We start from the raw sequence: 23,409 nt of genomic DNA on the forward strand, positions 1-23,409 counted from the left end.
AACCAGCACAGAGAACACACTCACACCAGCTTGTGGGGGGAGCACTGGGGCTTCCCAATCCTTTCCTGAGGAGCCTCCAGCCCCTGGCACCAGCTCGAGGGGAGAGTGAGTTACGCATACCCAAACCACTGCTCCTGGGCTTACGTCACTTAAACTCACCCAGGCCCTTGCTGTACCCTGTTAGCCACAGACAGCATGTGAGCTGACTCGGTCCCTTTAATGCCCATGTGGAGCCCAAGCCTCTGCTTGGGTATCTGCTCATCACTGGCGACGCCACAAATAGGTGTGAATGGAGTAGGCCGGTGAGACGGTCTCCAGGAAGCCCAGAGCAGGATCCTTGATGGTGAGAGGCACATCCTTAGAGGAGCTGGGGAGGGAGGAGGAGAGCTGAGGTATGATCCTGCCAAACCCCCTGTCTGCCCTCAGCCCTGTGCCCGGGCCCCGCTGCTGCTCTCACCGGTTTAGCACCACCACAACTGCAGAGCCGTCGGGACGCATCAGTGCCACTGTTTCCAAGTCCGTCTTCTCACTAGCCACCAGCCCCACTCTCTGCGAGCCCTCAGGAATGAACTTGCTGAAGTGGGAACAGGCAGCGTCAGGGACCCCCGCCCAGCCCCTCTGGCCCTGAGGGTAGCTCCCAGCAACTCGTAACCCAAGGATTCACCCCCCACATCCCTTGCTAAGGCTCTGCCCCAATTCTCCAGGTCTTGAGCCATGCTGCTGGCATGCCCTCCTTCCTGCCTCCCAGCTCCAGCATCGGCAGCTGGGGTGCCTGTGTCTGATGCTGGCAAGTCACTTCCTGCCCAGATGGTGCAAGAGGGACAGGTGTGCCTCTCCCAAGGTTCCCACCCTAAACACCTTCCTGCTCCTAGTGTGGGGTGATGTAAGCCAGGACAGGAAATACTAGGCCTGGTGTGGAGTGGGGGTGCCTGCCCGCCACTCACCTGAAGTGGCCAAGGTGGTAGAACATGGGCTGTTTGTAAAACGTGTCCTTGGCGATGTCCACGATGATGGGACTGTCTACAAAGTTGCGCACCCAATTGGGTCCCCCTTCAGGGTTCAGGGCGAGGTTCCAGTCAGTCCAGCCAACCACATGGTAGAGGAGGTTCTAGGGCAGGAACAGGGCGGAGACAAAGGCTCGACACTGGGTCCCCAGATAATGTAGTTAATGCGGTAGGTGGGCTCCGGTGCCTCAGCCCTGTGAGAGGAGGGCTCTATGGCCTTGACATCTAAGGAGAGAGCCTGAGGATGAAGACTTCACAAGAGAAGCTCTAACTGCTCAAGGCCCAAGCATTTGGAAGAAGGGTGATGGGATGTACAGATCTGAAGGGGATCATGATATCCCAAAATGTGCCCCCAAGAGCAAGCCAGCTGGGGAAAAGTTGGAGCAGAGAGCCGATCATCAGCCTCGCTGAGAGGAGGAAGGGGCCGGGGGCTGCTGTGTGAAAAGGGAGACAGCGGCTCACCGTGATGATGCTGTGGCTGTACTGCATCCCGCGGTCCCAGGAGCCCAGCCGCACACTCTGCTCCCAGAACTTGGAGCCCACACAGGCCTCCGAGGCAAAGAGCATGGTGTCCGGGAACAGGCGGTGTGTCTCCCCCAGGGTGGCTTTTGCTGGAGCCAGAAAGTCCAGGTACCAATGAACAGCGATGCCGTGAACGTACTTAGCTGCCTCTGGGTCTGCCAGCACCTGGACAGGGAAGGGGAGGAATGCTGGGGAAAGGGAGCCATGAACCTGGCCGCCTGTTCGGAGGGTTCTGGGAGACACTAGGGACCAGAGAAATGGGCCGTGGGATGAACACACTAGAGGGGGCTGCAGTAACAACCACGGGGTCCTGGGGACCCAAAGGGGGGCACTACCACCCCAGCACTCCAGGGGTATACCACCTGGGCACCTGGCTCCAGCCCAGGGTGCTCTAAGAATCAAAAGTTGGGACAGGCCCAGCTAGCATGGCTCAGTGGTTAAGCGTCAACCTATGAACCAGGAGGTCACGGTTCTATTCCCGGTCAGGGCACACGCCCGGGTTGCGGACTCAATCCCCAGTGTGGGGCGTGCAGGAGGCAGCCAAGCAGTGATTCTCTCTCACCATTGATGTTTCTATCTGTCTCTTCCTCTATTGGAATCAGTAAAAATATTTTTTAAAAAAGAGTTGGGGCAGGAAAGGCCCTCTATTTGAGAGCTAGTCACTTAGATCCTGGATTTGAGGGTCCCTGGGGTACCCATGGAGGTCCTGAGCCTTACCACCTGGGCCCAGTGGGGCAACAGCAAGCGCTGGTCATCCAGCATGAGCAGACGGACACCTCGGTGAGCACTGTTGGCCAGGGTGGGGCCCAGGTCTCGGGCAATGAAGTCTCGCTGGTGTTCAGGGGTGAAGCCCAGGCACTGGAAGGGGTACCCGCTGAAGAGCCCTGCAGAGGGCTCGTTTTCCGCTGTCACTGCCCAGAACTGTAACTTGTGCTCCGCATAGGCATCCAGGAACCTGGCAGAGGAAGGGTATGTGTGACTGTGACCAAGAACCTGAGGACCAGGAGGCTGATGAGGTGGGGAAAACTGGGGGCCCAAGTCAGAAAGGCCCAGAAGATAGGAAGGTGAGGTGAAGAGAGTCATATGTCGGTGAAACCAGGTTGGGACATAGACCAGGCTGCTCCCTTACTTGACAAAGTATCTGGCCCAAGTCTGGTGGTAGAGGTCCCCCGGCTGACCCTTGAGTGACCCCCTCCCATTCACTGCCCCGTTGGTCTTGAGCCAAGTGGGGGATGTCCAAGGACTGGCGAAGAGTGAGACAGGGCGCTGGGACATCTCTAGGGCTTGGTGGATCAGGGGTATCTAGGAACAAAGGTAGTGAGGAGAGAGACAACCAGAGTTAGAACAGACTGGCCCAACCAGTGCATCAGGCCTGGCCATTAGCCCCCGCCCTCCCACCCCCAGGACCAAACAGAGAGAAGAGGGGCCAGGTTCTGTCTCTATACTTCTTAGCCTGAAGCTTTTCAGATCCCAGGCATCAATGCTACCAGGGCCCGAGGAAGCCAGAGTACCCACCTTGAGCTTGACATCTTCCTCTGGGAGGCTGAAGTTGTGCAACTGAAAGTCATCAGGGGTGTCGGCATAGGTATAGATGCGGATGGAGAAGTCACAACTGGCCATGGGTACCCGAATGATGTTGTATTCAATTCCTGCAGTAAAAGACCAAGATCTGGGAGTCTGAGTCATCAGGAGAATGTAGGGCCTGGCCCATCACTTGCCAGTCCTCAAGTAGGTCTGGGCTCCTGGGGGAGGGCCTGCGGAGCCAGGCACCTGGGTGAAACCCAGGCCTGAGCCTGAGAATCCCCAAGCACTCGGGGGAAGACGGGTAGGACAATCTTGTTTATTTGGGCATTAAGAGAAGGCCCAAATGTCAGGGATGGATGGAAGTCAGGGTCAAAGGAAATGTCAAGGTCAGTTGCACTGTCATCTTGCCCCCCTCCTCCTCACCTTCTTCAGAGAAGTATGATTTGAGTAGCAAATTCCGGGTAGGGGGTGACAGGGCAAGGATATTGAGAGCAGCAGCATCTGTCATGGCCCCTCCAAATCCCTTTATTTTCTGGAACTTCTGCTCCGGCTGCAGGGTCAGTAACAGCCCTGAGAACGCATGCAGGGAATCAAGGGTGTCAGTGCACAGGGACAAACCCCAGGAGGACCCCCGCCTGGCTTAGGGGTGAAGGGTGTAGGGGTTACCTGTGCCTGTCTGGTTGGCCTGGATGGTCCCCAGACTCAGCTCCATTCGGCGCCCGCTGCGTGTGCTCTCATAGCGGGTGAAGGTGCCAGGGGCAGGCAGGGTCAGGGGATCCAGAGAGTCACAGTACGTGGCATTGCAGACACAGACCACCGAGCTGTAGCCAAAGTTTTTGGGGTTGCAGGGGCGGGCACCTGGGAGGGAGAGAGAGGCAAGGGCTGAAGGATGAAGCTGGGAGAAGCCACACTGTTCCGGAGAGACTGAACACGGGTTCCTAAAATCCTCTCGCACCCTGGCCGGCATGGCTCAACAGTTAGAGCATCGCCCCCTGCATGGAAGGGTCTCAGGTTCTACTCCTGGTCAGGGGCACACACCTGGGTTACGGGTTCGATCCCTGACCAAGTTGGGATGCGAGAGGAAGGCAACCCATCGATGTGTTTCACACGGATGTTTCTCTTTCTCCCTCCCTCTCTCTCCCTTCCACTCTCTTAAAAAAAATTAAATTAAATTAAAAAAATAAAAATCAATGGAAAAAATAATCCTTGGGTGAGGATTAAAATCCCCTTGCTGTACCTCCACCCAAAAGTATTTGTTGAGCATCTACTGAAGTCCACCACCAGTTTGTCAGAAAATTACCAAAGAAGAGAGTGTTGGGGCTACCTCCCTCCTCCTTGATTTACTCACCTGATGCCCAAGAAACTGCCTGAAGTAGAAGCAATCCCGTGAGTCTGGCAGCCATGATGCCTACCCTGCCCAGGGCCTTGGGACATTCCTGAGAACAGAATGAGGAGTGGCTGGAAGGCAAGCCCCTCTTCACCCCAAAACTACCCTCCTGGGCAGTGCTCAGCTACCCATGGGCACCCTCAGACTAGTCTCCCACCTCTAAGAGGGATGGAATAGGCCCTCTGCTGGTGCCAGCCCTCCCTCCAAGCCCTGTGTTAGTGAGTCTCTGCCCGCCCCGACCAGGACCCTCCTCCTCCCCTCTTTCCACCCATCTCTCCCTCGTCCTGTCCCTCCATGGAAATGCCATGATGGCCTGAGTTCGAGGAGAGTCTGTCATTCATTGAATTCCTGAACCTGACGGCCAGGATTCCAGAAGCAGACAAGATCAATTGGGAGCCCTGGCCCAGTCACCTCTCTGGAAGGACTTGCACGCTCCATCGCCGGGTGAGAAGACTGCAGGATTCACGGCCTCGGAGGGGACAGGAAGTCCACTAAATAAAAGTGGAGCTGCAGGTACTTGGTTACAGACCCGGGATTAGCCTTGGGGATTAATTCCGGCATCATGGAGTGGATGGGTCATGTGATGACTACGGGGAGAGTCACATGACACCGGAAGTGAGGCAACTTCAACCATATTTGTGAAGGGCGGCCGGTTTCCTCCAGGTTGTTGGTGATTACACACCCCTTGACGTTCTAGAAGGCATGTGTGGATGACAGCTTAGGGAAGAATCTAAACCAAAGATCTGCGAGGATTGGGCAGAGGCTCCAGAATCCCAGAGGATGGGAACCATAGTAGTCACATTGCTTTTCTTGAGAAAAAATGTTAAAGGGATACTAATAAAGTTGATACTAAGGAAAGAGGTCCACTGTGCAAGACAGTGTGGCCAAGATACTGAGAGACGGTGAAGGCAGCCTTTGTCCTATAGAGGCTGGGAAGCAGGGAGCCAGACACTCACACAGACAGTTACACTGAAGACAAACCAGGAACAAGGGACACTCCATGGTGAGGAGTTATCCTGGAAGGCTTCCCGGAGGAGGAAGGGCAGGGATCATTAACCAGAGAAGAGCAGGGAGGGTGGGCCCTGGGCATGACTGAAGGGAGGGAGTCCTCCACACGGCGCCTGGTTGCATCAGCAGGTACGGGTTGTATGATCGGCTTTTCCTTTCTCACAGGACAGGGAGGTTGTGTAACGTAGTCCAGAAACTGCAAAGTGCTGTACAAGCTATATCCTTAGTGGACATGAGAAGGGGGTTGTCCGTGATGCTGCAACCGCATCGCACCTGGACCTCAGTGATTTAGGTCAGGTCATACGCACCCAATCATGACCTGCCAAACGCCAGTCCCCGAGCCTCTTTCCTAACTAAAGTGGAGGCCACCGCACCATCTCTCAGGCCTTCACTGGAATCAGTGAAATGAGCCTGTGCCTCGCGCACAGGAGATGCTCGCTGAGCGCTTGTTTGCTGTGTCTTTTTAAAATGATCTCAGGGAAGTCTTTCCAGACACACCAGGCAAAACGGGTCTTTTCTTGTCCTGGGTCCTATAGCACTTCAGTCTAGTATCGGTGAGACCAGCCGGGTGTGAAACTTGGCTCCACCGTTTACTGGCTGTTTGATCTTCAATACATGACATGAGCCTCTGTTTCCATCCGTAAAGGGGAGTGACAGCTCCTACCCCATAAAAGTGCTGTGAGGTTTCAGCGCCTAATGCATGTGTACAGTACGCTGCTGGGCACCAAGCATTGTAATAAGTTAAGTCCTTGGAGGGGTCAGTAAGGGAATGTCTTACTCCTTCCTTTACTGACACAGAATGGGTACCTGCCAAATGGCTGAACCAAAATGAACCATCATCATGATGTCAATAGTTGCCCCATCCAGACTTCCTGCTTTTCCAGGAAATTTGTGTAGGGCTCATTCTTGGGAGGAAGGCAGGTGATACCTGCACCTTTCTTCCTCTAGTTCATTCATTCCACAAATATTGGTCACACATACTATATTTGCCCCTGTCTGCTCCCGTTTCACTCTGTAGTAACAGTGTTTATGAGGCTTTTATTTCTTCTTTTTATCCTTCAGTTTTAAAATCTTCCAGAGTTGATACCACCTTATATTTTTTTCTTAATTTTATTCATTGATTTTGTGTGTGTGTGTGTGAGAGAGAGAGAGAGAGAGAGAGAGAGAAAGAGAGAGAGAGAGAGAGAGAGAGAGAGAGAGAGAGAGAGATAAATCGATGTGGGAGCAACAAGAGACACAAGACATGACACATTGGTTGGTTGGTTGCCTCCCAAACGTGCCCCAGTCGGGGCCAGGATTTGAACCTGCAACCTAGGTCCCTGCCCTTGACTGGAAATCAAACCTGGGACCCTTCGGGTGCAAAGGCTGATGCACTAAGCCTTGAGCCACACTGGCCAGGGCTTCCCTTGCATTTTTATATTTTATTTTCTAAATAAAATTGGTTACAATAAGGGCTAATGTTTACTGAGTACTTATTCTATGGTACGTTGTGTGCATTAGACCTTTACCTCACTCACTTCATTCTTGCAAGACAGATATTACTATTTTTCCCATTTTAAAGGTGAGAAACCTAAAACTCTAAAAGGTCATTACATTGCCCAAAATCCCTTAGTTACCCAGTGACAGAAACTGGATTCATATCCAGAGTCCTATGGCACACATCACACATTTCAAGAGTGCCTCTGGTATGCCAAATGCTATGCTAGGTGCTGGTCATTTTTGAAAGCTATTGGTCTGCAGTGTTTGCTTTGTATTGTTTTAAAATCGTCCTTGCCCTAACCGGTTTAGCTCAGTGGATAGAGCATCAGCCTGCGGACTGAAGGGTTCCAGGTTCGATTCTGGTAAAGGGCATATACCTTGGTTGCGGGCACATCCCCGGTAGGGGGTGTGCAGGAGGCAGCTGATCGGTGTCTCTCTCATCGATGTTTCTAACTCTCTAGCCCTCTCCCTTCCTCTCTGTAAAAAATCAATTAAAAAAAACCTAAAAAAACCCAACATATCAATAATATGACTTAACCTACCCTACACACATAATTTAAAAGAATCAATATTATTGCCTTAATTGGAATATAAAGGAAAAATATTGGAACTTTTAAAAATATGTTTTTCTTTATTTCAGAGAGAGGAAGGGAGAGGGAGAAAGAGATAGAAACATCTGAGAGATAAGCTGCCTCCTGCACACCCCTTACTGGGGATTGAGCCCGAAACCTGGGCATGTGCCCTAATGAGGAACTGAACCGTTGAACTCCTGGTGCATGGGATGATGCTCAACCAACTGAGCCGCTCCAGCCAGATGGGACTATTTTTTTATAATATGTTTTCAATAAGTAAATGCTTTCACTTTTACCTTGGAGACATACTATAGTCAGATCTTGCACTAATCTAAATAAAATAGAACTTAATAGAAGCAAAACCAGTCCGTGAATTAATAATTTTGATATGTAATTTTTGCTGTAAGTAATTTTCATGATATGAAATTATCAGTGTGCTGCAAAAACATAAAATATATGACAAATACCGTGGCCAGTACTTCAGTTGGTTTGGAGCCGTGGTCGGCAAACCGTGGCTCGCGAGCCACATGCGGTTCTTTGGCCCCTTGAGTGTGGCTCTTCCACAAAATACCACGGCCTGGGCGAATCTATTTTGAAGAAGTGGCGTTAGAAGAAGTATAAGTTTAAAAAATGTGGCTCTCAAAAGAAATTTCAATCGTTGTACTGTTGATATTTGGCTCTGTTGACTAATGAGTTTGCCGACCACTGGTTTAGAGCATCGTCCCAATACACTAAGGTTGAGGGTTTTATCCCTGGTCAGGGCACATACAAGAAGCAACCAATGAATGCATGAATAAATGGAACAACAAATCGATGTTTCTCTCTCTCTCTCTCCCTTTTTCTCTCTCTGTCTAAAATCAATAAATAGAAATTTAATAAAAAATATATGACAAATATGCCCTAGCCGGTTTTGCTCAGTGGATAGAGCCTCGGACTGCAGACTGAAGGGTCCCAGGTTTGATTCTGGTCAAGGGCACATGCCCCGGTAGCAGGCTCGATCCCCAGTGGGGGGCGTGCAGGACACAGCCAATCAATGATTCTCTCTCATCGTTGATGTTTCTATCTCTCTCTCCCTCTTCCTTCCTCTCTGAAATCAATAAAAATATATATATATAAAAAAATATATGACAAATAGAAATGCTTAAAAGTCAGTCTTTGTGAATAAGATTTAGTGCATTCCATGTTTTCACAAACTTAATACTTGATTCTAAGCTTTGGCAAACTTAATAAGGAAAATAATAGTGTTTTTAACAGATGATGCTGAGACAACTGGATATCCACATGCAAAAAGATAAACTTAGGATCTTACCTTACTCCATGATAAAAAATTAAAGCAAAATAGATCATACACCTACGTGTGAGAGCTAAAACTATAAACTCCTGGAAGAAAGCATAGAAATAAATTTTTGTGACTTTGGATAGGCACTAGTTTCTTTTTTCATTTTTTAAAGCAATCATAAACATGTATTATCTCACACAGTTTTTGTAAGTCAGGAATTCAGGAGTGGCAATTCAGATGTAGCTGGACAGTGCAGATTTGAGATTTCTCATGAGAATTTAGCCAAGATGTTGGCCAGGGCTGAAGTCATCACCAGGAACATGGACTGGGGCTCTGCTCCCAAGTGGAGCCACTAACTAACACAGGTGGAGAACTGGGGCTGGCTGTGGCAGGAGGCCTCAGCTCCCCCCCACGTGGACTTACCCATAAGGCTGCTTGAGTGTCCTCGCAACATGACAACTGGACTCCTGCCGAGTAACTGATCTAAGAGAGAGCAAGGCAGACACCACAATGTCCTCGCTTCAGGAGCCACACATCATCATTTCTATTGATTATGCAGGTCTGCCCCATACATGTGGTGGGGGGACTAAACAAACGTGTGAACACTTAGGAGGTGGGGATCATTTCGGGCCAGCTAGAAGGCAATCTACCACAGTCACCCTCTGGCCCTCAATAAGTCATGTCCCTCCCACATGTAAATAATCTTACTGTCTCCCAACATTCCACAAAAGTCTCATCTTATTGTAGAGAAAGTCCAGAATCGCATAGGCCATACTGCTTTCTTTTAAAAAAAAAATTTATTGATTGATTTGAGAGAGAGATAGAGGAAGAGAGTGAGAGAAACATTGATTGTCATTCCACTTATTTATGCACTCATTGGTTGATTCTTGTGTGTGCTCTGACAGTGGATCGAACCCATAACTTTGGGGTATCGGAATGACACTCTAACCATCTGAGCTACCCAGCCAGGGCCAGCAATGGTTTCTTACATATGATTCCAAAACACAGTGACATAAGAAAAGAAGATAAGTTGGACTTCATCAAAACAAAAAGTGTTTGTGCTTCAAAGGATGCCATCAAAAAAAGTAAAAAGACAACCCCCAGAATGGGAGAAAATATTTGCAAATCATATCTCTGATAAGGGCCTCGTATCCAAAATATATAAAGAACTCTTATAACCCCATATAAAAAGATAACTCAATTAAAAATGGGCAGGTGATTTGATAGACATTTTTTCAAAGACAATATACAAATGTCAACAAGCACATGAAAAGACGCTCCACAACATTAGTCATTAAGGAAATGCAAACCAAAACCACTAAGAGATGCCACTTCATATGCACTAGGATGGCTATAATTAAAAAATGGACACTAACAAGTGTGAACAGGGATGTGGAGAAACGGGAACACTCAGATGTTGCTGGTGGAAATGTAAAATGGTGCAGCCACTATGAAAAACAGTTGGGGAGTTCCTCAAAATGTTAAACAGAGGTACCATATGACACAGCAATTCCACTTCTAGGTATCTACATAAAAGAAATGAAAAGATGTCCACACAACGACTTGCTTGTGAATGTATCAGCATTATTACTGGAAACAACCTAAATGTTCATCAGCTGGTGAATAAACACAGTGTGACTTTGGAAATTTCCACTCAACACCATATGCAAAAGTCAAGTAGAATGAGAGAACTCTTCTTTGTGAATGTAGAGTGTCTACCCTTCCGGTCCTCCATCCAGGTAATCCTCCAAGTGCCTCCAGGGTCTCCACTAAAGACACAAGTTTCCAAAATGTCCCCTAGGGGGCGACTGAGAACCACTCCCCTAGGGAGCCACCTCCAACACCTAGGCCTCGCTGCAGTGGCCACCAGGGGTGTGTTAGGAGGCACAACTGGGAAAGAGAAGCAAAAGCAGAAGTACAAAAATAGTTCGGCTGACTCAGCAGCAGAGTTCTGGTCCCACTTCTGCTAGCCCGCTGCAGGGCTGTCGGCTCGGCTCAGAGAGCGAACTCCTGCCCTGGAGACTGGCAAGTATTACGTCACAGGCTCCTTGCTCTTTAGGCCTCAGACCAAGTCCCCAAGGAGGTCGCCCCCTCCCAGTCCCACTGTTACATCCACGGTCAAGTCAAAGAGAGACACTTTCTCATTCCATACACAGCAGAGAGTAGGTGCTCAAGGAATACCAGATGAAAGAATGAATAAACCTTATCAATCAACCTAGAACCTGTCCTTTCAGCTCTGGTTTCTGACCTGAAGATATGACACTCCTCCTTATTACTGACACCAAAAAGGACTTCTTTCTCCAGCGAGACTAGACCCCTTCTGTCCCTTACGAGAGTGTGGCTTCATCCTTGAATTCATCTGATTCAACAACTCTTTTAACTTTATTGAGATATAATTGAAATATAATATTGTGTAAGTTTATTGTGATAATATTGTGATAATTGGATACATGTATATACTACTAAATAATGACCACTATAAAGTTAGTTTGATTAACCAACTCTTACTAACCACAGCATTCACTGAAAAGCCCAGTGCAAATGGAAAGTACTTGTACTTCATGGGCCATTCTATATTTTTACTCAAGATAACAGACAATCTTTCATTAGTGCTTATTACATGCATTAGCCTGACAACTCCCTGTTACAGATGAGAAGACTGAGACTTAGAGAAACTGAGTAAGTGGCAGAGCCAAGCCTAAGTTCAGATCTGTCCTACTCTGAAGCCCAAGCAGCTTAGTCATCATGTCATACAGCCTCCCAGATATTTCAGTAAGCATGTTTTTAGTCTTCCTTACGGTTATAAACCTGCAGAGCACATTTCATGGTTTCTATTTTCTTTTTTTTAATAAGTTTTTTTCCAAATATATTTTTATTGATTTCAGAGAGAAAGGGAGAGGGGGAGAGAGAAACATCAATGATGAGAGAGAATCAATGATCAGCAGCCTCCTGCACACCCGCTACTGGGAATCAAGCCAGAAACCAGGACATGGGCCCTGACCAAGAATTGAACTGTGACCTCCTGAGCCACACCAGCCGGGCTCATGGTTTCTATTCTCTGAAACCTCAGAACTCTTCACTCAGAGGTAAGCACAGCATCAGGGCTCACTGTGACTGAATGAATGAATAGGTTAAGTTACCACCCACACCCTGCTAATTCAAGGCCCTGCTTGCTTGTCAGGTGTTTCAGAGTGTGGTTTGAACTTCAGGAAGAATGAGGCTAACTCTGAACATAATTATTAGAGTTAAAGTAAGACCAAATCAGGGGGACTTGGTTGAGGCTATAGAAGTATGGATTTCAATACTGAACATCTGTGAACCTGCTGGCACAATCCTTTATTTCTTCCCTCCAGGTAGTTGACTGAGTTATCTGTCTAAGACCTCCACCTCCTACCTTGCTTCCTCTAACTGCCACCATTTCTCTCGTCCCCTTAAGGCAGGGGTGGGGAACATCAGGCCTACAGGCTGTATAAGGCCCGTGAAATCATTTGATCCCTGCCAAGGCATGAGGGGTGAGTTAATGAAATGTTTGACCAAATACAGCAGGCTACCTTTTAATTTAATCATTTTGTATGGCCCTCGAATGATGTTATAAACATCCAGATGGCTCTTGGCAGAAAAAAAGGTTCCCACCCCTGCCTTAAGGAGAGGCCACCTGAGCAGGTGCTTTAGCATGGACACGAGTGACGACTCAGGATTTAAATCCTTGCTCCTTACTCACCGGATCTGCGGTATTGGGAGGTTACTTGACTTTTTCCAGCTGAAGTTTCCTCCTCTCCAAAGCTCCTGCCTTGACCCCTCCCTTCTGGAAGTAATCTCCTTTGTTCCCATGACTCCACATTTTGCTGGTTGGAAGTCCTCCCACTTTTCTGACGGCTGCTCCTCCTCGGCGGGTTTCACCTTTCTGTCTGCGGGTGTTCCTCAGGCTTTCGTCCCAGGCCTTTCCTTACACGTCATCTTTCCAAAGAGTCACCCCATGGCTTTGATTACCTTCTAGTTGCCTTTGGTGTCAAAAAACCCACCTCCAATCCCAACCTTCCTCTTGGGGTGGACTCTGTGACCTGACTCTGACCTCAGCTCTTTGCTCTGGGTGCTCACAGACACCTCACAGGTCAGGAGGTCACCTCCCCCGGCCACACCTGTTCTTCCCGTGCTCTTTCCCCAGACAGGGAGCCCCTTCCCCCAGGACCTGGGGCTCTTTTTTTTTTACTTGACAAACTTATTTGATTTTAGCCTTCCTCCTCTCCTTGTACCTTTCTCCACATTATTTCTCTCCTAGACTACAGAAACAACTCTCTCGCCCTGGCTGGTTTGGCTCCGTGGATAGAGCAACAGCCTGCAGACTGAAAGGTCCCAGGTTCAATTCCAGCCAAGGGCACATGCCCGGGTTGCAGGCTCGATCCCCAGTAGGGAGCGTGCAGGAGGCAGCCTATCTGTGATTCTCTCTCATCATTAATGTTTCTGTCTCTCTCTCCCTCTCCCTTCCTCTCTGAAATCAATAAAGAAATATATTTAAAAAAAGAAAAGAAATTTCTTAAAACAAAAACAAAAAACATCTCTCTCTTCGTCTTGTAACCACCACTTTTCTCCTCCAATCCATTCTCTAAGAACTGGATGGCCTAACAAAAATATATATTCTGAAGCTCTCCCTCCTCAAATCCTTTAATGGCACCACACTACCTTTAAGAGGGCTTACAGGATCTTTGTTCCACCCTCATTTCTCACCTCTCCAATCCCATTTCCCCTGATGGGCTGCGTTCCATATTGCCTCTATTTTCCTCCCTGCCGTAGTACTTTCTTCTCTTCTCTTGAAGAAAATAACTCTTTTTCCTTTTTAATCATTAAGGCCTCAGCCTTCATATCCCTGCCATCAGTACCATTTTCCTGATACCCCCCGACTGGGTTAGGCACCCTTGCTAAGTGCTCCCCAATTCACACATCCAACAAGAAATAATTGGGCATCTACTATATGCCAGGCACTGTTCTAAATCCTGGGGATATAATAAATAAGATGATAAAGTTCCTGTCTTCGTGGCTGGTAGGTAAAAAAAGAGAGAGAGAGAGAGAATTTCACATGGTCATGAGAACTATGAAGGAAAATAAAGGGGTAGGGAGTGCTGGATAGAGCCAGTGATGGGGATAATTATAAGAAGTGAGTTTAGAAAGGAAAGTTTGGAGCCAAACTCTGTAGGCCTTGGTGGCCATAATAAGGAGTCTGAATTTTGTTCTAAGATGGAAATTCACTGGAGAGTTTGCTGCAGGGAAGTGATAGGATCAGATTTATATTTTTAAGATCATTTTGGCTGCTGTGTAGAAATTCGATGGTAGCGGGGGAGGATGCCAAGACTAGCTGCCAATTACAGCCTGCCATGGACTTGTCCCTCGTTCTACATCCATTGTACCTCAGAGTCCTCGAAAAGGCTCTTCTTCAGTATATATCACCCTTCACCTCCATGCAGCCTAGTTAATGCCTATTCATCTTTCAGAACTCACCTGAGATGTCGTTTTCTCCAAAAATTCTCTCCCTCCACACACAGCCCTCGTTGAACACAAGTTGATAGCCCTTACATCTCCTTTGTAGCTCTTATCCCAATTAACTGTACAGTGGCTTAATGTCAAGTTAGAGTGTCCAGTGGCTGCTAACTCCTTGGCCGGCTGATCCGTCAGTGGGTAAGCCCAGTAGGATATGGATGGGTCTGTCCACGCTCCCTTCCTAGGCCCATGGCCATACCCTAATGTGCAGCATAGCACGGGGCACTAGTCCGGTGCTCAGTAAATGTTTGTGGAATGACTGAAGAACAGATTAACAGATAAATTACACAGACCTTATACCCACTCCACCCCTCAAAAAACAAGGTGGGCCCTAGCTGGTTTGGCTCAGTAGATAGAGCGTCAGCCTGAAGGGTCCCAGGTTGGAGTCTGGTCAAGGGCACATGCCTAGGTGGCGGGCTTGATCCCCAGTAGGAGACGTGCAGGAGGCAGCCAATCAGTGATTCTCAACACTGATGTTTCTATCTCTCTTTCCCTCTCCCTTCCTCTCTGAAATCAATAAAGATATATATTTTTTAAATGTTTAAAAAAAACACAGGGTGGAGAGAGGAGAATCTGAAGATTTATCCTCTCTTCTTCCTTAGTAAAGTACGACCAGCCCTACAAATAACAATGATTAAAAAGTGAAGTGCAAACGCCGGGAGGGAGAGTTAAGATCCAAATGGTGCCACATCCATGACGCCTACCGTGGGCGAAGTAAAGGAGCAGCCCCAACCGCGGGGGGTGAAGGCAAACCCCACCGCAGCCTGCACAGCGGGGCGGGCGGGGCGGGAGGAGCGGGCTCCGCAGCGTCCGCGTCCCAGCGAGGATGCGCGCCACCAAGCGCCGCCGCGAGACGCTCGTGGTCCGTGGGGCGGGGCCCGGAGGAGGCGGGGCTTAGCTCAGGAAGGTGTACCTCTAATGGCCAGAAGGCGGGACGCAGGCCCTTTCCGCACGCCTATTGGTCCTCCGAGGGACAAACGGCTCTCCCTGACCAGTGGTAACCCAGATGGGGCGCAAGCGTATTTGGGGGTCTACGGGAAAGGGAGCGGGATTCACGAAGCGCGCATGCGCCTCGGCCTACACAAGCCGGCCCCCAATATAAAGTAAGGGGGTGTGGTGGGGAAAGGAGATTGAATTCCCTGAGTGAATCCAGGCCAAACAAGATTCTTGAGCTTCCTCCTCCAGGAGCCTCAGGATAGCAACCATCCAGTGCCCAGAAACTGCCCCGTTGGGAATCCCAATCTACCTTCTTTTGTTGTCCTGGCCGCACCCCAGCCCTCCCCGAGGCGGGGTTGTTATGATGGTGAATTATTCAAGAAGTCTTGCAGCCTGACGCCATCTGTGGACAGTCCCCCTTCCTCCTCCCTTCCTTCCCAGGAGGGCAGGCACCGCGGCTATCCCCAAAATCATAGGGTCCCAAAGCTGCTTTAAAGGCCCCACTCTGCCACTCAAGTAACTTGAGTTTGTTGAGGACCTACCAAGTGTTAGGCCCAGTGCAATGCGCAAGTCCCTGCAAGTCCCTGCTCTCCGGAGCTTACACTTTATGGGACAACAGACAAAAACAAGACCATTTTAGACAGTGATAAGTGCTCAAACCAACATGACAGTGTGATCAAATGCCTGGAGGTTGCTCAGTGAGAAGGTGAATTAGGCTTAAGTGAAGGCAACAGCCACAGGGCCCAGCGTTTAATGCTTGGGAAAAAGCAGGTGAAGAGGCCCTGTGCAAAGCAGACCAGGTTTTACCTGGCTATAGCCTGGGAAGAAGTTTGGAGATTATTCTAAATACAATGGGAAGACATCAGATTTGGGTGGAATCTTGATGTGACAGGATTTCTTATTTTGCTGAGTGGAGGATGGAGTGTTAGGAAGAAAGGAGATGATAAATCAATTCCGATGCTGGCAGAAACTGGGGACTTGAGCTGGGTAGCTGCTGAGACATGGATGAGTTCAGAATAGGACTGGGTGTGGTGGATGAGGGAAAAGAAGAAATCAGGTGGAGTCCCAAGCTTCTGCAATATGCAACGGGGTGGTGGTGCCACTTGTTGAGATGGAACAGTGCAGGCAGGCAGACAGGTGCTAGAGGTGGGAATCGGGCGTTCGGTTGTGGCCATGCTGAGGCTGGGACACCCACTGACATCCAAGCAGAGATGTCCGGTTGGAGGTTTGAGCCCATGGAGAGGGCGAGGTGGGAGTTATCCATGAACACACAGATGGTGTTTAAGCTATAGGTCTTGGAAGAGCCCTCTGCCGACAGTGAAAGTAGAAAAGGGCTGAGGGGAGAGCCCTGGGGCCTTCCTGTTAATCAGCCCAGCAGAGGTGTAAACGCTTCAAAGGATACCAGAGGGTCAAGTAGAAGGAAAAAGTAGGAGAACATGGTATCTTCAAAGACAAGAAAGGGAAAAAGCCAAGAAGAAAGATGGCGATTTTCTGGGTAAACGCCTGTTGGAGTTTGAGCTGCAGGCGGAGAAATGGCCACTTTTTTGGTTGCCGAAAACTTGATCAAGAGCCCGGCCTGGGAATAGGCAGTGGAGAGCAGGGAAGGAAGAGAAACATTCCGCTATGAAAAGGAGCACAGATACCGCGTGGCAGCTGAAAGCAAGGTAAATCTTGAGAGAGTTTTATCCAAGGGTCCTCACACTTTTTAAACAGGGGGCCAGTTCACTGTCCCTCAGACGGTTGGAGGGCCGGACTATAGTTTAAAAAAAAACTATGAACAAATTCCTATGCACACTGCACATATCTTATTTTGAAGTAAAAAGACAAAATGGCAAAAACACCCGCATGTGGCCCGCAGGCCGTAGTTTGAGGACGCCTGGTTTTATCTGTAAGAGACACTAGAACAGATTTCATTGATGATAAAAAATAATCCAGACGAGAAGGGGGGGGGATTGAAATTTATTGAAGGCTTACATAGTGTGTTAAGAGTTTTACAAACATTTGTCCTCGCCATGTTTTACAGGTCAGGAAATTGAGATTAAATAACTCGCCCAAGGTCATGCAGCTAGAGGTGGCAGAGCTGAGAGGCCACCCAGGTTGTTATGACTCTCCATGCTTCACCACCCAGCTGTCTAGGCACACAGCCCCTCATGCTGAAACACCCTGGCCAAGCCTTGCCCTGGCCATAGTGCCCCTGACACGTCAGAGAGAGTTACTCTCATGCTGGGGGGTTGGGGGTGGGGCAGGACTTGATTATTTTCTTCCTCCAGTGCTGTAAGCAGGGCATCTTCCCGCCTGAATACCCATGCGGTACAGGACAGAAGCTCTCCCAGGCCAGAGGAGCAGAGGCAAGCAGCAGGAGCCCCAGAGGTAGGAGAGAAAGGAATAACAGTGGGGTATACAGCGAGTTTCTTTTAGTGTCAGCCAGTGCAAGGGAATGCTGGAGGCTGCTGGTCCCAACCAGCTGGGGCCTGTGGCCCCAGCATTCACCTGGATCTGTTCAATGTAGCAAGAAGCCCACATCAGAGCCCTGTCTCCCGGGTGCCTCCATTGAGGCTGAGGCTGTGGGGGCGGGTGCCGCGCTCGAGCCTGCGGCCAGAGAGGAGGCGCCGCAGGGAGGAGCCGGAGCTCAGATCCCCGCAGCTTCTAAGATGGAGACTCTCTCGGCCTGGCCGTCCCCACCGGCTCCGGGGCACCTGAAGGGGGACACAGGAGAGGACATCCATCCTCCGTGTGGCCCAACCTGAAGCTCCAGGCTTTCCTGGGCATCTTCCCCAGCTCCCCTCATGCCTACCTGCTTATGCCCGTGGGCTCCGTTCCCACTGGGGTCCGGGGTCTTCCTGGACATCTGGAGGAAACGCGTGACCAAGGCCCGGCCTGGCCAGCTGCCCTTCAGGTCCCCCAGGGAGTGGGCAGGTGTAGGGCCCGAGGGCAAGGGGACCTTCTGGTAGGTGGGAACAGGGCGCCGTTTCTCGGCTGAATGAGCACGCAGCAACTTGGGGGAAGGGCAGCGGGCTAGATGGAAGAGGCAAGCTTCAGAGCAGAGCCCTGCAGAGAGAGAGAGAGAGAGAGAGAGAGAGAGAGAGAGAGAGAGGATGGGTGGAATGGGAGGAGCAGAGAGGGCCAGGCAGCACACCCCCAGCCCCCAGCCCCTGGGCACTAACCACACGCCTGACCTGTATCTGCAGAGGAAATAGAAGCAGCTTCTTCCTCAAACACTTTGGTATAAAGGTCCCTGAAGTCAGCTGTGGGGGGGGGGGGGGGGGGGGAGAGAGGCAGACAGGGCCTTGCTCAGTGGACACACCTGCCCAGCCGACCACCCTCCTGTGAGAATTCAAGCCCAGAGGAGCTTTCACAGCTCCCGCACCCCATCCCCAACCAAGGGGACCTCATCTCTGCCCACAGGTGGCACAATTCAAGGCAGGGACCCAGGCGGTGTCGTTCACAGCCACATCCTCCCCGTGCCTGGGGCATGACGGTGATTGTGAGCCCTGAGCGTGCTAAGCATTTCACTTGCATCGCCTCACTCCTCAGTAACTCTGAAGCTCCCATGCTGGAGGTGCTATTGCTCCGCCTGGTTTATAGCTAAGAAACAGGCTTGGTGACTGGTCCAAGCTGGGAGCTGTGGATGTGGGTTTCAAAAACAAATCCCCTTTTCGCCGCAAAGCTACGGATGCTGTGTTTCTGGGAGGCGAGCACGCGGGAGCTGTCTCCCGCAGGTTGAACTCGCTCTTCCATCCTCTGCAGGGACCTCACCAGTTCCCGATCCTGGTGGCCATCGCTGGTCCTTCAACTCCCAGCGCCTACCTTTCCCTGAACCTTGGGGTGGAGGGTGGGGGTGGGGGTGGGGGGTACTCACCGGTGTTGCTGGAGGAGGCGATGCCTGGGTCACTGTGTGACCGTGGCAGCAGCAGCAGTGGCGCGGGAGCCGGGTGATGAGGAGGCCGGTGCCCGGGTGGGGTGAGGGAACCTGAGCTGTCGCTGAAGCGGCGAGGGGGGGCTCTTGTGGGAGGGGCTGCAGCCGGGCGGCTGCCTGCCCGGGGGACCCGCCGCCTGAGCTCGGGGAAGCAGGGTGCCACCCAGGGCGGCCAGCCCTCCAGCCGGTGGCAGCTGCGGGCGGCGGCGGGGGCCCCCAGCGGAGGTGGCGCCTCCGGGGCGGAGCAGGAATAGGAGCGCGCGGCCCGCGGGGGCCGCCGGGGCAGCGGGCTGTCCTCGAAGGGGCCGCGCAGGCCGCAGTCCAGGCTGAGGCAGTAGCCGGCGCGGCTGCGCTGGATGGAGCGGAAGAGCACGTAGTCCACGGAGCGGACGGAGCCCTGCAGCTCCAGCAGGCAGGAGTCCTCGGACGGGCTGGAGCCCCCCGGCAGGTCGCCGATGGCCGACAACACCAGGGACCCGCTGTCCATGGACACTGTGGGCGGCAGGGGGCGCTGGGTAGCACCGGCCGGGCCGGGCCCAGGCAGTTTCTCTCGGCTCAGGCCCAGCCCCTGGGGGAGACCGTGAAGTCCAGGATTCCAGGAAGCCACCGCCCTCGCTGGTCCACACACCACCAGCTCGGCCTTGTCTCCCCCTTTTTCGCTCCCACCCAGCTCTGCTGTCCCAGGCAGCCGGCCCTGCTCCATCCTCCCCACGTTCTGCTCACCATCCACAATGGAGGCCACTCGCTCGCAGATGCAGGAGCCATCATGAAGCTGAGGGTCAAACAGAGTGGCCTGAAGAAGACACAAGGGTCAGAGGTCTAGGTCTGCACCCCGACAGACAGGGCCACCCCCACGTGCGGGACCGAACTGGGGACGTTCCGGATTCCAGTCCCGCCGCCGTGCCACTTTGTACAAGTCGCTTAGGTGGGCCTCTGTTTTACGGAAACAATGGCTCCTACCCCACCCACCTCACCGGGCTCCAGGGGAGAGCAAAGATGGCGGTGGATGTGTTCGTGCCATCAGGTCCTGGGAACTATTATGATCTGCGTCCAATGACTGCAGCGCACTCGGCTCTCATGCTCTAGCCCCGGCTCCCTGGCCCACACCAAGCCTTGCTCTCACCTGGCTGTCTCCTCGGAGCCCCATAACGGCCTCATAAGAAGGGGGGCAATCAGTAGGGTACAAGGGCACGGGGCTGTCCATGGAGCCATTATAGGTGATGCTGGTGGGAAGAGGGAGAGGGGTCAAAGCCTGGGGAACTAGTCCACCAAGATCCTCCCCACCAGTCCAGGCTGCAGCCAAAGCCCCGTCCCCTGCCTTAGCTTCCCCAGCAGGAGCCCGCCAGGCCTCACCTCTGGGCATCTGTTTCCGAGCTGCAGGTGTACTCTGGGGGGTAGTAGGGAGGTGGGGGCACAGGTGGTACAAATTCCTCCAAGTCCAACATGGTGTGCAGGAGAGGGGCCGGGGGCGAGGAGGTACAAGCCAGAGGCCCCAGGGGACCTGAGACCGAGCGCTCAGGGGCCAGCTGCTGGGGAGCAAAGCAAGAACCCTGGTTTCTGGTTATTGGGCTCCCAAACTCCGGGCCTCATCTACATTTTCTGGCCCCGCCCCTCAAAGCGGCTCCGCTTGGCCCCTCCCTCAGCCAGAAACGGCCCCTCCTCTACCCCTGCCTCCACCCAGGACCTCCAGCTCCGGCCCTGCCCATCTAAAATAATTCCTCCTCTTTATGACCCCAACTACATCCAGAATCACCACCTGCTCCGTCCTCACCAGCACATCAACCCTTCATCCCCACCCCCACCCAGGACCTTCTTGACTCCGCCCCCTCTCCTGGCCCCAGGCTGGCATCACATACTTTTTTACTCCCTGTCATTCCTCTCCTCACCACCACCCCCCCTCGGGCCCCCTTAACATCCCTACAATAATAGCCGTTCCTAATGGGTGATCTACAGCCCCTGGTGCTTAGAAGAATCACTGTAGTCACCACCCCCTCAACCCCCGTCCCAGCACATACACCCCTGCCACCCCTCCATTACATCTGCTTGGCCTTGACCCTGCTCTCCCCTCACCGTGTGCATGAGGTCAAGGGAGAATATTTGGATGCAGCAGATAATTGCTGAGAGGGTACAGATTATGGTGGCACAAACGGTAAGTCCGCAGACGCTGAAGAGCAGGTTCTGGGAAAAGAAAGAGAGAGAAAGAGGGATGTATGAGGGGGATGGGTAAATCCCACATATCCTGGGCCTGTGAGGACCCCAGGAGGGGAGGCATGGTGGGGGAGAAAGGAATGGGAGAGCTGGGGGGTGCATGCTCACCTTGAGGGCCCCTCGGGCTTCATCACAGGTGGAGTTAGGGGCTACTTTGAGTTCCTGCCCTGACTCTGGACAGGGCCGGAGGAGGGGAACAGAGGGGCAGCACACACAGACCTTTCCTTCCTGAGTGGAGTGGGGAGGGCGAGACAGACTGAGTCAGGTGTCCCTCACTTCTCCCCCAACCAGTTCTCTCCGGCTCGCCCTCCTCAAATCTCACCATGGAGCAGTGTCTGAAGTCTCGGGCCAGCTGAGCGTTCTTACAGGAGAGAACAGAGCCAGCCATACTGAGCATGACACACAGCACCGAGAGCAAGGAGAAGAAGGAGATCTGGGGGAAACAGGGTGCAGGTCAGGGCTGGGATGCTCAGGAGTGGGGGCTACCAAGGAGGCAGCCACCCTCCTTCACACTCATTCGTGCCTGGGTGACAGGAACGGGAGAGCCAGTTCCCTTCTTGAGGGCATAAATGGGCATCCCCTCGGGTGCTGGGCACCTGCCTCCCAGTGGACACCAGACCCTGGCACCTACCACTAAAGTGAATGGCCGCTTCCAGGACACAATGCCAACTACCCCGGAGAACGCCAGCTGGGGACAGAGTGGGCACAGGCTCAGCCTGGCAGGGGAGGCACCTGAGTGAGCCCCTCACCACAGGGTGCACCCAGCCCTTTCAGGAGGGAGAGGGCCAGGAGAGGGAGGGGAGGCCAGGATTTGAACTGGCAGCTGGTGTGGAGGGGTGGGGCCCAAGGAGCCGCCCCCACCCAACAACTGTGCACCCAACTCACCGAGAATCCAGCCCAAGACGGGCAGGACCTCTTGATGCTCTCGGTGGTGGTGACAGAGGAGGCCACCATGCTGAAGGTGACCACCAGGATGCCCAGAAGCACCTGGGCCAGCCCCAGCGTGAGCAGGGCCTGCAGCCAGGGTCGGTGGAGGCGGAGGTGGGTAAGGCCCCGGGTACTAGGCCGGCTGGTAAGCGAGCGGCTGGAGTCACTAGGCGAGGGCATCATGCCTGCCGCCCGGTTGCCTGCGCCTCGCTCGGCCCCCCCTGGCACTTGGGAGCATCTCAGAGGAGCCCAGGGCCCCGTCCTTCCTCCTCTCCACCCCACTCGCTCTAGAGCCCACCCCCTGGCTGGGTCCCCTGGGGCATGGCTCAGGGACTCCAGCTGGAGGGGGGGTCAAGGCAGGGAAGGCACAGAGGGGCCGCGGAGTGCTCCCTCCCCACCACGGGCACTGGATGGGCACCGTGCCCAGGATGGCGATGAGGGCGCCGGGACACAGGCTCATCGCATCTCCCTAGGGAAGAGGGGCGCCGAGAAGGGCAGGTCCGGGGGTGAGGAGAGGGAGTGAGGAGAGGACGGAGGTCGGGAGCCCAGGAAAGGATGGGGAAGGTGAAGTCCAGAGGATGGGAAAGAAGTCTGGGGAAGAGGGGAGGGGTCGGCGTAGGTGACTCTAGCGGGGCGGCGGACGTGCCTCCGGGGTGTCCGGTGGGATCCAAGGCTGGTTGGTGGGATAGGCCAAGGTACCGCTGTCTCCAGTCGCCAGCCCTGCTCCCCGCCCCGCCACGCTCCGCTCCCCCACCTCCGGCTGCAGTGGGTTTGGAGGCGGGGGGTGGGGATGGGATGGTGCGAGAGGAGGAGCGTGGCTGCGCGGTGCACCCCGGGAGTTGTAGTCAGCATGGGAGACCCCGGAGCGGGGGATGGCAGGAGCTGGCCACAGAGCAGGCAGGCAGGTCTGCGGGTAAGGTAAGTGCTCTCCAGTCCCTGCCTCTACCGGGACCCAGGCCCCAGCCAACAACCCTTTGGGCGCTCGCTTGAGCCCCACCCAGCCTCTCAGTCCTCCCACCCCCCACCCCCCGCCCCACTGCGTTCTCAGTAGAGGCAGCGGCTCTTTCCGGGTCATTAATGGAAGGGTGGGGAGCAGGGCTCCCTGGTGAATCTGA

The 23,409-nt window shown here is 52.7% G+C and overlaps 2 protein-coding genes across 7 annotated transcripts; both read right to left on the reverse strand.

Moving 5' to 3' along the window:
• Positions 1-225: 225 nt before the first annotated feature.
• On the reverse strand, positions 226-15,185 carry GBA1 (glucosylceramidase beta 1). Its single transcript, XM_079760976.1, has 13 exons — positions 15,012-15,185; positions 9,199-9,258; positions 4,849-5,024; positions 4,399-4,486; positions 3,717-3,908; positions 3,474-3,620; positions 3,042-3,175; positions 2,656-2,828; positions 2,244-2,481; positions 1,467-1,691; positions 945-1,108; positions 458-574; positions 226-367 (listed from the first exon to the last, which is right to left on the reverse strand). Exons 3-13 carry the CDS (start codon positions 4,873-4,875, stop codon positions 262-264), a joined length of 1,611 nt encoding a protein of 536 aa, XP_079617102.1. The 5' UTR covers positions 4,876-5,024; positions 9,199-9,258; positions 15,012-15,185; the 3' UTR covers positions 226-261.
• A 2,000-nt stretch (positions 15,186-17,185) lies between these two features.
• ENTREP3 (endosomal transmembrane epsin interactor 3) lies at positions 17,186-23,136 on the reverse strand. Of its 6 annotated transcripts, none has more exons than XM_079760948.1 (13): positions 22,941-23,136; positions 22,253-22,381; positions 21,999-22,083; positions 21,690-21,800; positions 21,476-21,595; positions 21,230-21,337; positions 20,513-20,685; positions 20,283-20,382; positions 19,883-19,952; positions 19,103-19,651; positions 18,420-18,488; positions 18,038-18,291; positions 17,186-17,939 (listed from the first exon to the last, which is right to left on the reverse strand). In XM_079760948.1, the coding sequence occupies exons 4-13, from the start codon at positions 21,762-21,764 to the stop codon at positions 17,766-17,768; spliced, it is 1,692 nt and encodes a 563-aa protein (XP_079617074.1). In that variant the 5' UTR covers positions 21,765-21,800; positions 21,999-22,083; positions 22,253-22,381; positions 22,941-23,136; the 3' UTR covers positions 17,186-17,765. The 6 variants fall into 6 exon arrangements, with proteins under 6 accessions (XP_079617074.1, XP_079617073.1, XP_079617076.1 ...); XM_079760947.1 differs by having other exon boundaries at positions 20,513-20,688; positions 22,941-23,135; XM_079760950.1 differs by having other exon boundaries at positions 21,999-22,055; positions 22,253-23,070.
• Between the last annotated feature and the right edge of the window lie 273 nt (positions 23,137-23,409).

The sequence above is a fragment of the Cnephaeus nilssonii genome, assembly GCF_951640355.1.
Source record: "Cnephaeus nilssonii genome assembly, chromosome: 21".
Classification (NCBI taxonomy): domain Eukaryota; kingdom Metazoa; phylum Chordata; class Mammalia; order Chiroptera; family Vespertilionidae; genus Cnephaeus; species Cnephaeus nilssonii.